General features: G+C 39.5%; 1 protein-coding gene and 1 pseudogene across 2 annotated transcripts in view; both read left to right on the forward strand.

The window, feature by feature from the left end:
* Nucleotides 1-12,530, forward strand: part of LOC308571752 (olfactory receptor 14A16-like) — a gene marked incomplete at both ends in the record, with an annotated part of 46,870 nt that extends 34,340 nt beyond the window's left edge. Inside the window, one exon of the mRNA XM_081167384.1 lies at nt 11,871-12,530. Within this exon, the coding sequence (XP_081023510.1) occupies nt 11,871-12,530 (660 nt within the window). The remainder of the gene's footprint in view (nt 1-11,870) is intronic.
* LOC308570678 (olfactory receptor 14A16-like) lies at nt 5,638-6,610 on the forward strand (annotated as a pseudogene). The gene has a single exon. The product of its transcript is annotated as an olfactory receptor 14A16-like (transcript).
* Nucleotides 12,531-12,925: the final 395 nt, after the last annotated feature.

The following is a 12,925-nucleotide window of genomic DNA, read 5'->3' on the forward strand; positions in this document are numbered from 1 at the left end:
GACGACAGAGGACAAGATGGTTGGACAGTGTTCTCAAAGCTACAAACACGAGTCTGACCAACTGCGGGAGGCAGTGGAAGACAGGAGTGCCTGGCATGCTCTGGTCCATGGGGTTACGAAGAGTCGGACACGCCTAAACGCCTAAACAACAATAACCTTGCTTGCAAGTGATTTACAATGTCCCACATTTGCTAGCTCAATATCTGTCAAGGACTGGACAGAGAAGGAATGGTGGAGACCGCCTCCTCAGCCTGAACCTTCCAGAGAAGAAGAAGACAGTTCTGAATTACAAAAGGAGTTTGAGGGATGTCACAGCTCAAAGGAAGATGAGGGGAAATAAAGGGAGAGGAGGAGGAAGAGCCAGAGCAGCTGGCTGACAAGTTATCAGTAGAATGCATTCCAGACCCACCATCTCCCAGAACCCAGAGAACATTAAAAATAGGAGGGCTTGGAGACAGATGGCCTTAAGCAGCAACTGTAAGGGTGGTGGTGCTGTTGACGAATGAGTAAGAGAGAAGGTGGGTTGAGAGTTACTTGGCGCAACACCATTATTCCAAGAGGCTGCATTTCTAAGCTTCTCTCTGTGAATATTGAATAAAAAGCAAATGGTAAGAACTTCCTTGTCTTATCCGTTCTAGGCAAACTACCGTGGGGGTTGGATCCTCCAATGCCTGACAGTATCATATCTTTGCACATTACACTGAATGACAATGCACAGTATCATATCCCCTAATGCATTTCTAATGCAACAGCTTCAAATACAACCACAGTGTGTGTATTTTGGGGCAGGGGGAGGCTGAGGGGGATTTGAACTCAGTTCTTCATTCTGATACTCTGCCTACTGCATTTACAATCCAACTTTGGAAGAACTTCAAATCTGCACACTGTGAACTTCCCTCTAGTAAACATTTCTAGTAAGGCAAGCATGAGCCAATCTGAGAAGAAATTCATATGGATTACTACTGTTGATAACCAATCTACAGCTTAAAAGATAAATCACATTACAAACATGGAACTTCTTGATGGTGATGAAGATGTAGCAAATTGGACCAGATTGCAGCACTTTCTCACTGCACCATTTTCTCAATCTAACTCACTCTCTTGGAAGTGGCATTTATGTCACCACTGAAAATAAATGGATTATTGAATATCCCCCATGTTACAAATATAGTTAGAGCTTGATATTCTGTTTTGGAATAGCCCATCACCAAATGGGAATTAAAAAAAAGCTCCTTTTGTCCTCTCCCAAGAAAAATATATCATACAACTTTCTCATTATTTTCTAATCACTGAAAACACAGAGATGCCTACTTTCTCTTATTGCCACTTCTCTGCTGAAAAATCATGGATCATAGGGAAGAGTAATTTGACTCAGAAATACCCACTTTAAGATTTCACATGTTCTGTCTTCTGCTACTATTAATGGTCACATTCATAGCACCTCCCTAGATTTTAAACTATTCATCTTATGCTTTCCTTCTCTGAGGAACAGGGTAGCTGGATAGGAAACAGAGAAGTTTGATCAAATATGAGATCCCAATATCACAAACCAGGGAGGGAAATGGGAGGAGATATTGGCTTCCCCCAAATTATCCATTTCCCCCTCATAATCCTTTCTTTGTTTAACTTAACTACATCACTGGTAGGTTGTGGGAAGCAGCAGTGGCAAGAAGAGGTGGTGGCAAGGTTCGGAAGCTCCAAGGCAGGGGCAGCCACAGATGTGTGAACCTGTGAGACCATTACCACCAACTCCAAGCTTCCCTATTCTCATTGGTACCACCTTACCCCATCCCACTAAGAGCAACATCACCTCTAGAAAGATGCTACTGCCTACTAACCTACAAACGCTCAGTGTTTCAAGGGAGAAACGCTGCAATACTCAGACTTCTATGCAGCATGTCATCGAACATGTTCCTACATTTCATATTAAAACATGTAATATTGTCATCATATATGTGGGGGGACAACCACTCACAAGTTCTGTCATTCTAATGCCCCTACATAGAGCCAATCTCTGCAAATCATATAGGCAGAACAACAGACCACAAAGTTATTTTTTCCACTACATGTCTCTAGAGCTGTTCAACTGAACTCTTGAGAATATGTCTCCAGCAATACAAAACATGTATAAATTAGTTACAGCCACCATAGAAAGAATTGTTTGTTGTCATGACTGGTTAGTGGCACAGTGCTCTAAAATCTGAGAGAAGATTCTGCATCTGGAGCTAGAAGAAATCCGCAAAGAAAAAGAATTGTAAGTTATTTATAGATCTAACTCTAGAGATAGAGGTTTTCTTGTGACAGGGAGGCTTTGAACATTTGTCACAATGCCTGCAAGCTACTTATAACATGGATCACTCCAACTATGCAGACGGTCTAAAAATGAGCACCATATTTGATGCTTCTGTGTGGGTATTACCATGTATTATTACCATGTACACAGTGAGTGTTGTTCATGCTACTAGCATTATGTATGATGTGTATTCCTCCTCCCCAAACCCCTAGTGTATTTCTTCTTCTTCTTCTTCTTCTTCTTCTTCTTCTTCTTCTTCTTCTTCTTCTTCTTCTTCTCTGCACAAGAGCCAATTTAAACACAATCCTAAGCATGCAAAGGCTTTAGAAGGTTGTTAATGTGTTCCATGTGGGCCAGCCTCACATCTAAATGGTTCTCTAATCAGTGTTGGTTTTTGTGTGTGCAGTGGACAAATGAAGCTGCCTTACTTTAAGTCATTCCATCCAGTCCAATTTTGTCTACTCTGAGTATCAGCATCTTCTTAGGGTCTTGACTTTCATCAGACACCTTAACCATCACCTGTTACTTGAATATTTAAATAGAGATCTCTGGGATTGAAGATCATGCAGAAGATTCCTGGTTAAATGTTAACATGGAGTTCTATCTGAAATCCTGCAGAGACACTGCCAATCAATGTGGATGACATTGAGCTAGATGCACCAATGGTCTGAACTGATGTCCCTTTGTTCTCCTACTAAGTGGCAGCTCCTTCCCAGTACTTTGTATATTAGCACAACTTCTTTCAAGGTGATACGTTATTGCTGCTATGTGAATGTTGTGCATATAGGGGTTGCTTCCTGGATGAAGAGCTCTTTGAACATGTTGATATGTCATGTGAAACAGTACAACCTTTCTGCACACCAATCACCTCTTTTAAATATCTTCTCTTTTTTCTTTCCCAAGTGCTTTTTTGTTTCATCCCTCTTTGTGTTACTAATGTTACTGCTGTAGACGGGAATGCATCTTAGCTTTTCAGTGTATCTCAGCTGTCTGTCTAGATGCTGGGATATTTTCAGAGGACTTAGAATAAAGAGATCTATGTTGCAGAAATGTTTCAGTTAAGGCTGCTTGCTGTTTTCTTTCCCAGTTCAACTGGAAACACCTGTCAGAAAGGGAAAATATCTTATCTATCAATGTTTCAAGTTTCGAGTTTTCCAAGTTCTTGAGTTTTACTTTACTGTAATGACACTAAGGTTAGTGATAGTGTATGATGGGTACAATGGGTGCAAATAAAACCAGCTTTATTTTATTTAAATATTTCATAATGCACACTTCAATAAGAATAAATCTATAGTTGGGTACAATATAATAAACATAATAACAAACAATATAAAACAAGTAATATATTAAAACATTATCAACAACAAAACAAATGGATCCAATCACAGGATTATCAGAAGTCTAGGCACAAAAACACATTTTTGACTGCAGTCTAAAGCCCAACATGAGAAGGGAAGGCATTCCGCAATCAATTTTATTACTATTTCTGTTGTTTTGCGCCCATCAGTGCTTTACAGTATACATATACTCTATTCATTTTGATTCAGTGGATTTCCCCCAACAAGCATATTCTGAGAATGAAGACAATGTGTATTTTTATCACTTGGATAAGTTGATTAGTTCCCTCCACTGAAGTGAATGGAATCACTTTTGGATGAAAAACCTTAGAACTTTCTTGCCCAAAGCTATTGCTAGATGAATAATTGTTGTCCAGCTATCCTTACGTAGACTGGACATATGATGATACATATTCTTATTATAAAACTAAGGATGAACAATTTGATTCAATTTTCTTTCTCTGATGCATTTACTGCTTGTGCATCAAGGTCCCGGAATAGCCCCCCCCCCCCAATAATAAGGATACATTGACACAAATATTTTAGTTTAACTGTTAATGGGCAAATTTAGGCCACAACTTTATTGAATACAGAATGTGAGTGGTATTGGCTTAGGCATTGGCAACACTATATCTGACTCCTGCCCGCCTTGCAGGGAGTCTGGAAGGGTAAACCACCAAAAGAGGGAGCTCTATTGATGGCAACCAACTGAAACTCACGCCGGGGTTCCTGTGGTCCTTGCATGGCCTTAGCCCCTCAAGCGGACTTTGGATGAGATCCAGACCCGTGAATTCTTCTAACGGAATACCCTTGTACCTGGAGGGGCAGGTGATGGCAGCACCTCCCCTGCATCTCACTAAGCCAATGCCTAACCGCCAAACCTTACAAAGTTGTGACGATTGCTAAGAGGTAGGCAAAAACAGGTGGAAGGGAGTGTCCCGAGGCCCGTGCACAACGCGAACCCTTAATTTAGGAGAATCTGATTTATGTACTGTAATAATTTATTGGTTTTTTGATCTGTTCTTCTCTTTAATGCTTCCCTTTTCCAGTGTCTAAATAAATCATATTTCTACTACATGTGTTTGAATAAATGAATAAAGTCTAGATAAAAGAAAGAAAGTCCTTTGCATATGGTGCTCCTAATAATCTATTGTTTGAAATATTAGAGGCAGTAGCTGCTGCAGCTGTAGTATGAGTGTTTATAAAATGAGACACCAGTCTTGACCTTGGTAGCTCAAAAACTTCTTCTCCTTCTTCTTCTTCTTCTTCTTCTTCTTCTTCTTCTTCTTCTTCTTCTTCTTCTTCTTCTTCTTCTTCTCTTTCTTTTTGTCTTTCTTTAATTTTATTTATACCCTGCCCTCCCCGGCCAAGACTGGGCTCAGGGCAGCTAACATCAGGTATAAAAACAATTGATTAAAATACAACTTAAAAACAAGATTAAAATACTACTTAAAATGCAGCCTCATTTCAGTGGAAGCCCAGATCAAAAACTGTTTGGGGGGAGAAAATGTCAAATCTTCATGAAGGTCAACTATCCAGACTGGTTCTATGTGGGCCAGAAAAGCCAGGGAAGTCCCCAAATAGGGGTTCTATCACAGAAGGAAAAGGAAGGAGGGGGGGGGATCAGGCTGGTTCCAAGCCAAAGGCCAGGTGGAACAACTCTTACAGGTCCTGTGGGAAGAAATCAGATCCCACAGGGCCCTGGTCTCATGAGACAGATTATTCAACCAGGCCGGAGCCAGTGTTGAAAAGGCCCTGGCCCTGGTTAAGGCTAATCTGACATCCTCCTCCCCCTCCTCCGCCTCCTCCTCCTTCTTCTTCTTCTTCTTCTTCTTCTTCTTCTTCTTCTTCTTCTTCTTCCTCTGACCTGAAGCACAAAACAAAACAGAGTGAGAAGGCTGGAAGCAAATATCATCATAATTTGAATTATTGAAACTGAAACTGACATTGTTAGCAGAGTAGATCATAAGTGTTGTAATTTCCACTGTGTTTTCTTCTGCAGAAATTATGCAACAGACTGTTGAGGGCAAACAATGGAACACCACCTCAGTGACTGAATTTCTTCTCCTGGAATTTTCTGAGATTCAGGAACTGCAGATTCTACACTTTATTGGTTTCTTGTTGTTGTACATGGCAATTATATCAGGGAATCTTCTCATCATTTGCACAATAGCTATTGACCATCACCTTCCTATGTACACTCCCATGTACTTCTTTCTGATGAACTTGGCCATGCAGGACATTGGTTCTATTTCAGTTATTATCCCCAAATCCATAGCCAATTCTATCTTAAATACTAGACACATTTCTTATTCTGGATGTGTTGCTCAAGTACTCTTCTTTTTTTTTTTTATCATCTGATTTCTCCCTTCTTACACTCATGGCTTATGATTGGTATGTTGCCATCTGCAATCCATTGCACTATGAGATGGTGATGAACAAGCAAGCCTGCATACAAATGCTGGCATGTGTACGGACTAGTGGTCTTCTCCATGCAGTACTACACATCAGCTGCACCTTTGCAACCCCATTTTGCTCCAATGTTGTCAATCAGTTCTTCTGTGAAATTCCACAATTACTGAAGCTTGCGTGCTCAGATTTATACCTAATTGAAATTGGAGCTGTTATGTTGAGCATTATCATAGGGCTAAGCTGTTTTACCTTCATCATAGTAACTTATGTGCAGATTTTCTATGCAGTGTTGAAAATTCCCTCTGTGCAGGGAAGGCAAAAGGCTTACTCAACTTGCATTCCTCACCTCATTGTTATCTCCACATTATTATTTACTGGATTCTTTGCCTACCTGAGGCCTACATCTAACACCCTTTCTGATCAGGATCTGGTATTTACTGTGGTATATTCTATGGTGCCACCCATGTTGAATCCAGTGATTTATAGTATGCAAAACAAGGAGATCAAGGGTGCCTTGTCAAAGCTATTAGGTTTTAGCCAAAACACATCATCCAGTTTTCTTCTTTAACTGTGTGTGTACCCACAGGTCTTAGCCTTTATCTAAGCAATGGTGACCATGTTTTGTGGTTTGTTTGTTTTTTTAAATGCAATTATATTTTATCCATCCCTTCCATTAAACATAAATCAGTAATTTAGGAGGGTATTGAGATAAATGTAAAATGACAAATACATTGAGAAATAACAGATCAACAATACAATGAAATGAAGAGGAATAAAGACATTCAACCTGGTTAGAAATATCATAATAAAAAATGCCTGAGAAAACAATAAAGTTCTAACCTTGTTTTTTAAAAAAAAGAATGGTATGTTGGTGCTAAGAGTACCCATTTTTGGAAGTGATTCCATACTTGGGTCACCATCACAGAAATCATACATCATACATGAATTGGAAGAATAAATATATGATACCCTTTAATCAATGGATCGACTATATAACAACATTCACAACTTGTGAACGGACTGTTTACAGACTTAGACTTTTTTTGGATAAATATGACAATATTTGGAATGAATTTATACAGAATGTAGGAGGTTATTTATATAAGAATGTATGGGAGTAAAGTACATTGCATTTTTCTATATGCAGTGGTATCTTGGTTTATGAATTTAATCTGTCCCAGAAGTCTGTTCTTAAACCAAAGTGTTCTTAAACCAAGGTGTGCTTTCCCATATCAGCGGGGGACTCGATTTACAAATGGAACACACTCAACAGGAAGCGGAACATGTTCTGCTTCCAAGGCAAAGTTCAGAAACCAAAACACCTATGTACTTCCGGGTTTGCCGCATTCTTAATCCAAGTTGTTCATAAACTAAATTGTTCTTAAACCAAGGTACCTCTGTGTATTTTTCTTATACATATCTTTGTTCTTCTCCCCATCACTTCCCCCTTTTTTCTCTGTATCACTTTATTTCTTTATAATTGAAATTCTTTCATAATAATAATAATAATAATACATGGTGTTTTCCCTCTAAAGATGAAATATGAAGAACAGCTTCCTCTGGCATTCTTAGTACACAGGCAAGTCCAAGTTCAAGTAACTCATGACAGTTCGCACTGCCCCATTGATCATCAAAACAAAAGGGTGATGTAGGTGTATTGTAAAATATTCAAGGCATGTTGTGATCACGTGGAAAAAGTGGCATTTGAACATATTACACCTCTGGGGTCTTATGTAGGACATGTATAAAACTTGAACCTGCTTAGCTAATGGACAGCCACTGCATTTTTTTGACATTTTAAGCAGCATGTTTTGAGGAATTAACTATATGTGGTAGACGTCATATAATGGAATGCGAGCTTATTTTTGGACTATAGAGATAACTGGCATGATTGTGGTGGTGTATCTTATCAGTACATGGGGTCAATCTGGGCTGATTGCCAAGATTTGTCATTGATTTATGGGTTAGCAAGATCATGGACATGCTAGGGATAAGTGCATATTAGACTGACAGTGGAGATGGCAGCTTGCTAACCTTTTGATGTAAGTCATTGGTCCTTTCCCTGGTTGACCACAAGAATGTGGCTGTCTTCCATATTCTCACACTCAGATAGTATATTAAGACCAGTAGTGCCCCTGCTTAAAGAGATACCAATGCCAGCCTTTGACCGAAGGAGTAAAATGATGTGCTGCTGCTCTGGAGGAAATTTCCCAGTAACTCAAAGCTATCTGAATATATATACTTTGCTTCGTTTTGTTCTTGTTTAGCAAATAAATGCCTTTAATTATTAAATTGGTGTTTCATTTATTGCCTACCTAAGTATTTCAAGTAATACCCCCATAGACAATTTGGGGAGAAATTCATTTGGATTTCTACCATTGACAACCTATTCTCTAAATGGGTTTAATAACGTTTTATATTTATCTACAACTGAAACTATACATTACATTATAGGCACGGAACTTTCCCTCAGTGTAGGAAGAGAGGCAAATAGGGTGATGGGTGCATCACATGGCTTAGTCACATGGCTCTAACAAGCCTCTATTGAGTTCCTATAAACTATTGAGTTTCTGTACCAATAACTTTCACCACTTTGCAACTAAGCCTGATTTTACTGCGTGTGCAACTTTTTTGACTGATGTATGGAAAAACATGTGAACCTGACCTTTGAAAAGTTTACATGGAAACCAATTTTTAACTTACAAAAATGTGGTATTTTCCTATGCTGAGAGATAATGAAACTTTGGAACTCACTTTGAAGGGTATATTTTAAAGGTCAAGCAGCCTATATTTCTATACTTTACTTTCCTGCATATTTTGTGACTTTAAATCTCTGCCGGGATTCTTTCACTGAAGTGTATACGTGCCCCAAACCTGGATCTTGGCACTCAGTAATTGTAAGTATATATCAAATAGAGAACATAAAAACACTGCCCTCTGACAACTATTCCAATAGAGGGCCATCCTTACGCTAGTTACCAATGAGCCTTTACATCTTTATTGTAGTACAGAAAGAGACATTGTGAGGAGTAGATAACTTTGAAATAGTGCACAGTGCAAGTAAGTTAACTTTTATCTGTGTGCTTATCTGGGGGAATTATTTGGGGCTCTTGGGACCAAGGCTCAAGGTTCACATAAACTGATTAACAAAACTCTGCCTCAGGGTGACAAATTTGTATCATCCATTTAAAAAGATCTTCATGAGTCTCAAAACAAAGAAGAGCTGAAGAACTTCAAAACATCCCGGATAGCTAGACAGATAGACATCACTTGGAAGCAGCAAATGAAGAAGCTGCATCTGGTGATTGCATTGTCTAGAAAGAAGATGGTGAGTTATTTATATAATGAAAATTTAGAAATTGCTAGTGTAGTTTTCTGTGGGCAGCTTCATGGTTCACGGAAATCTGCCTTTTGGAGCTGAGGTTGAGGGACTTATGCTAGTATACGTCTAGCTCAGGTGGGGTAAAGAACATATGCTAACATAGCCCCAGCTCAGATGGGAATGCCTGAGATCTACCAAATCCAAATTCCATCATTTCGGTAAAGCCTGGGTTTGGACTGTGCTGTAAAATGAAATGAAATTGAAACATTTGGATATCTTGGAAAAGCAGTAAGGAAACTCTTATAATGGTTATAATTTATTGGAGCTTAATTATGGTATGCCTTTGTGGTTCTGACTTGGTGAGTTTGTAGCCACTAAAAACTCTTGTTTGAATCCTAACATAATTTGCCTTAAGGAAGTTCAGGCAGCAGTTTGTAACCTATGGAAAGCCTCTTTGCAGAATAAGGGGTGCGAACCCATGTGAAATTGGTGGGGCTGGGGCTGTAGCGCATTCGAAATTCTGCACAACTTTCAGTACACTTCGAGTTTAACTATTAGGGCAAGATCCATTCAGTTAGGAATTACTATAGTCAGAAAAACTATTTTGGGAAGATATTTATGTTAACGCTGAACTCACTGAAATTAGAAAATTTAAAATGGTTATCCTGGGCTCAAGTGAAGCATTTTGTGCTTGTACTGCTAGTTTAATTAGAGCATTCTGTTAATAGAAATGGAATGGTCTTTTACAGAGCATAGGCAGAGCAATCCTAATAGAAAGCATTGTAACTTATGCCAGAGGAGCTACTGGGGAAAACTAGGCTTGATATTGTGTGTAACTGGGCTCACGCATGCTGCTGCAAACTTGGAGATATATACGGTAATCATATTGTAATAAAGGACGGCTGTTGAAACGCATACTGAAACATGTAAAAGCACTGCTTTTACAATATACATACCCCCATGCAAAGGGTTGTTAAAGCCAAAACCCATTTGGACACATGGTCCAATCAGACTGCTGCACTTACCAACTTAGCAGCTATTTTCTGCACTAACTGTAGCCCCTGGACCATCTTCAAGATCAGCCCCATGCAGAGTACATTTTAAATAACTTACATAGGAGGTCATTAGAGCATGGACAACTGAGGCTATGCTATCATGGCCCAATAATGGTCATAGCTAGAGAACCAGGCATAAGCACCCCTGGCTACAGAGACTTGAGACTCTAGTGCCATGGTTCCCAACATGGGGCACATGCCCAAGAGGGGAGCAATTTCATTTTTAAGGGGGGCAATCTGAGAATGAGTCAGACCAAGTCAATGGACTTTTCCTCCTCATGAATAGGAGTTCACTTTTTGGATAATAAGAATTATATGTCGGGGGGGGAGCGCGGAATCAGGATTTTAGAGATGCTTAGGTGGAGCATGGCCCAAAAAAGGTTGGGAACCACTGCTAGTGATAAATTGGAATGTAGGAGTACTCCCAGACTACGATCGGGATTCCAACTTCTATTTTAATATACAGTGGGACCTTGGTTTGCAACCATTTTGGATTACAACCATTTTGGATTACAACCACGTCAAACCCGGAAGTGTGTGTCCCTTTTTTGGATTATAACCAATTCTTTTTTGGAGGCCCCATTGGCAAAAGCGCGCCTTGGGTTACAACCTGTTTTGGTTTACAACCGGAGCTCCAGAACGGATCATGGTAGTAAACCAAGGTACCACTGTAAAGTATTTTAATATAACGTATATATTTACTTACATTCAAATATGGTATGTATTTGGATACAATATATTTAGAAATGCATACATGGATATAAAATGTATACTTATACATCTTACATTAGTATATGCATTTCTAAACATATTGTATCCAAATACACATTCCAGTAGAGGTTTTTTTTTTTGAGGGGGGGGGGGGTTGAGTTGGAACTGCATTGCAGAATTCAAAGGAATGCAGAATGTAAAGGGTAATCTTGGCATGATCTGCACAAGAGTCTAGCAGGGGTAGATCAACTGAGTTCACAGAAATTGAATTCCTCAAGTATCCTCAAGTAAGACCCATGCTACCCAGCCCATTGACAACAAATGCTGACATGAATGCAAATCAAGTACCATTGCTTCTGTACTTGGCAGATTTTAGTGAAGTGTTACATGTATCTATTTCTTTTCCCTTTTTTTGATATAGCATGCAATTTGTAATGATGGAAACTACAGCCAACATGAGTTCCATGTCCCATTTTCTACTGCTGGAGTTCTCTGAGATCCGAGAGCTGCAGCTCTTGCACTTTTTTGTATTCCTGGCATTGTACTTGGCAACTGTGACTGGAAATCTTCTCATCATATCTGCTATAGTCTCTGACAATCGCCTCCACACTCCCATGTACTTCTTCCTGATGAACCTAGCAATGCTGGACCTTGGTTCAATTTCTGTGGCTATACCTAAATCCATAGTTAATTCCTTCTTTAATACCAGATTGATTTCTCATTCTGGATGTGTTGCCCAGGTTTTCTTCCTACTCTTTTTTGTAGCATCAGATTTTGCCCTCCTCACAGTGATGGCACATGATCGCTATGTTGCCATTTGCAACCCGCTGCGGTATGAGACAATAATGAACAAAGTAGCCTGTATGAAAATGGTTGCAAGTGCGTGGATAAGCGGCCTTGTCTATGGGATAGTACACACGAGTAGCACTTTTGCAAACTCCTTCTGCTCTAATGTGGTTGATCAGTTCTTCTGTGAAATCCCACAGTTGCTCAAGCTCTCCTGCACTGATTTATACCTAGTTGAAATTGGTGTTCTTGTGCTGAGCGTTAGCATAGTGCTCGGTTGCTTCATTTTCATCATTGTAACGTATGTGCAAATCTTCACTACAGTGCTGAGAATTCCCTCGGTGCAGGGAAGGCAAAAGGCCTTCTCCACGTGCCTTCCCCACCTTATTGTGGTCTCCATGTTTGTATTCACTGGAATTTTTGCCTACCTCAGGCTTCCCACTAATTCACAATCTGATCTGGATTTGGTGTTTGCAGTTATATATTCTGTGGTTCCACCCCTGATGAATCCACTAATCTACAGCTTGAGGAACAAAGATATCAAGGTTGCCCTGTGGAAAATGCTGAATGTGAAGGGCTCTTCTAAGAATCCCTTTTCTGAATTTCATTCCTAAGCACAAACGTCTTGATGATAGCTCTTCATACAAACTTATGCTTTAGCCAACCTGATGCCTTCCATCTGTTTTAGAGTTCAACTCTCATCAGCTTCAGCCTGTGTGGACAATGGTAAAGGATGATGGGAGTTTAGGTTATAGCATTGGCATCTGCTAAATTAAATGCATATAAACATTTTGGTATATATACATGTTTCTCTCCAATTGCCCCCAAATTTCTCCATTAAAAGACCAGAGATATTTTGAAAAACATAAACTCTTCTTTCCAGGCAAGACAAGTCTACCAAGAGACTATTTGCCAGTGAACAAATAAATATTTTTTCATGAGAGGTTGAGTGCCACTCTTAGAACAAATTTCTGACATCTCTTTAATGCCTCTGGGATACTGACCTGGA

This window comes from Podarcis bocagei (assembly GCF_964188305.1).
Source record: "Podarcis bocagei genome assembly, chromosome: 13".
NCBI classification, from domain to species: Eukaryota; Metazoa; Chordata; class Lepidosauria; order Squamata; family Lacertidae; genus Podarcis; species Podarcis bocagei.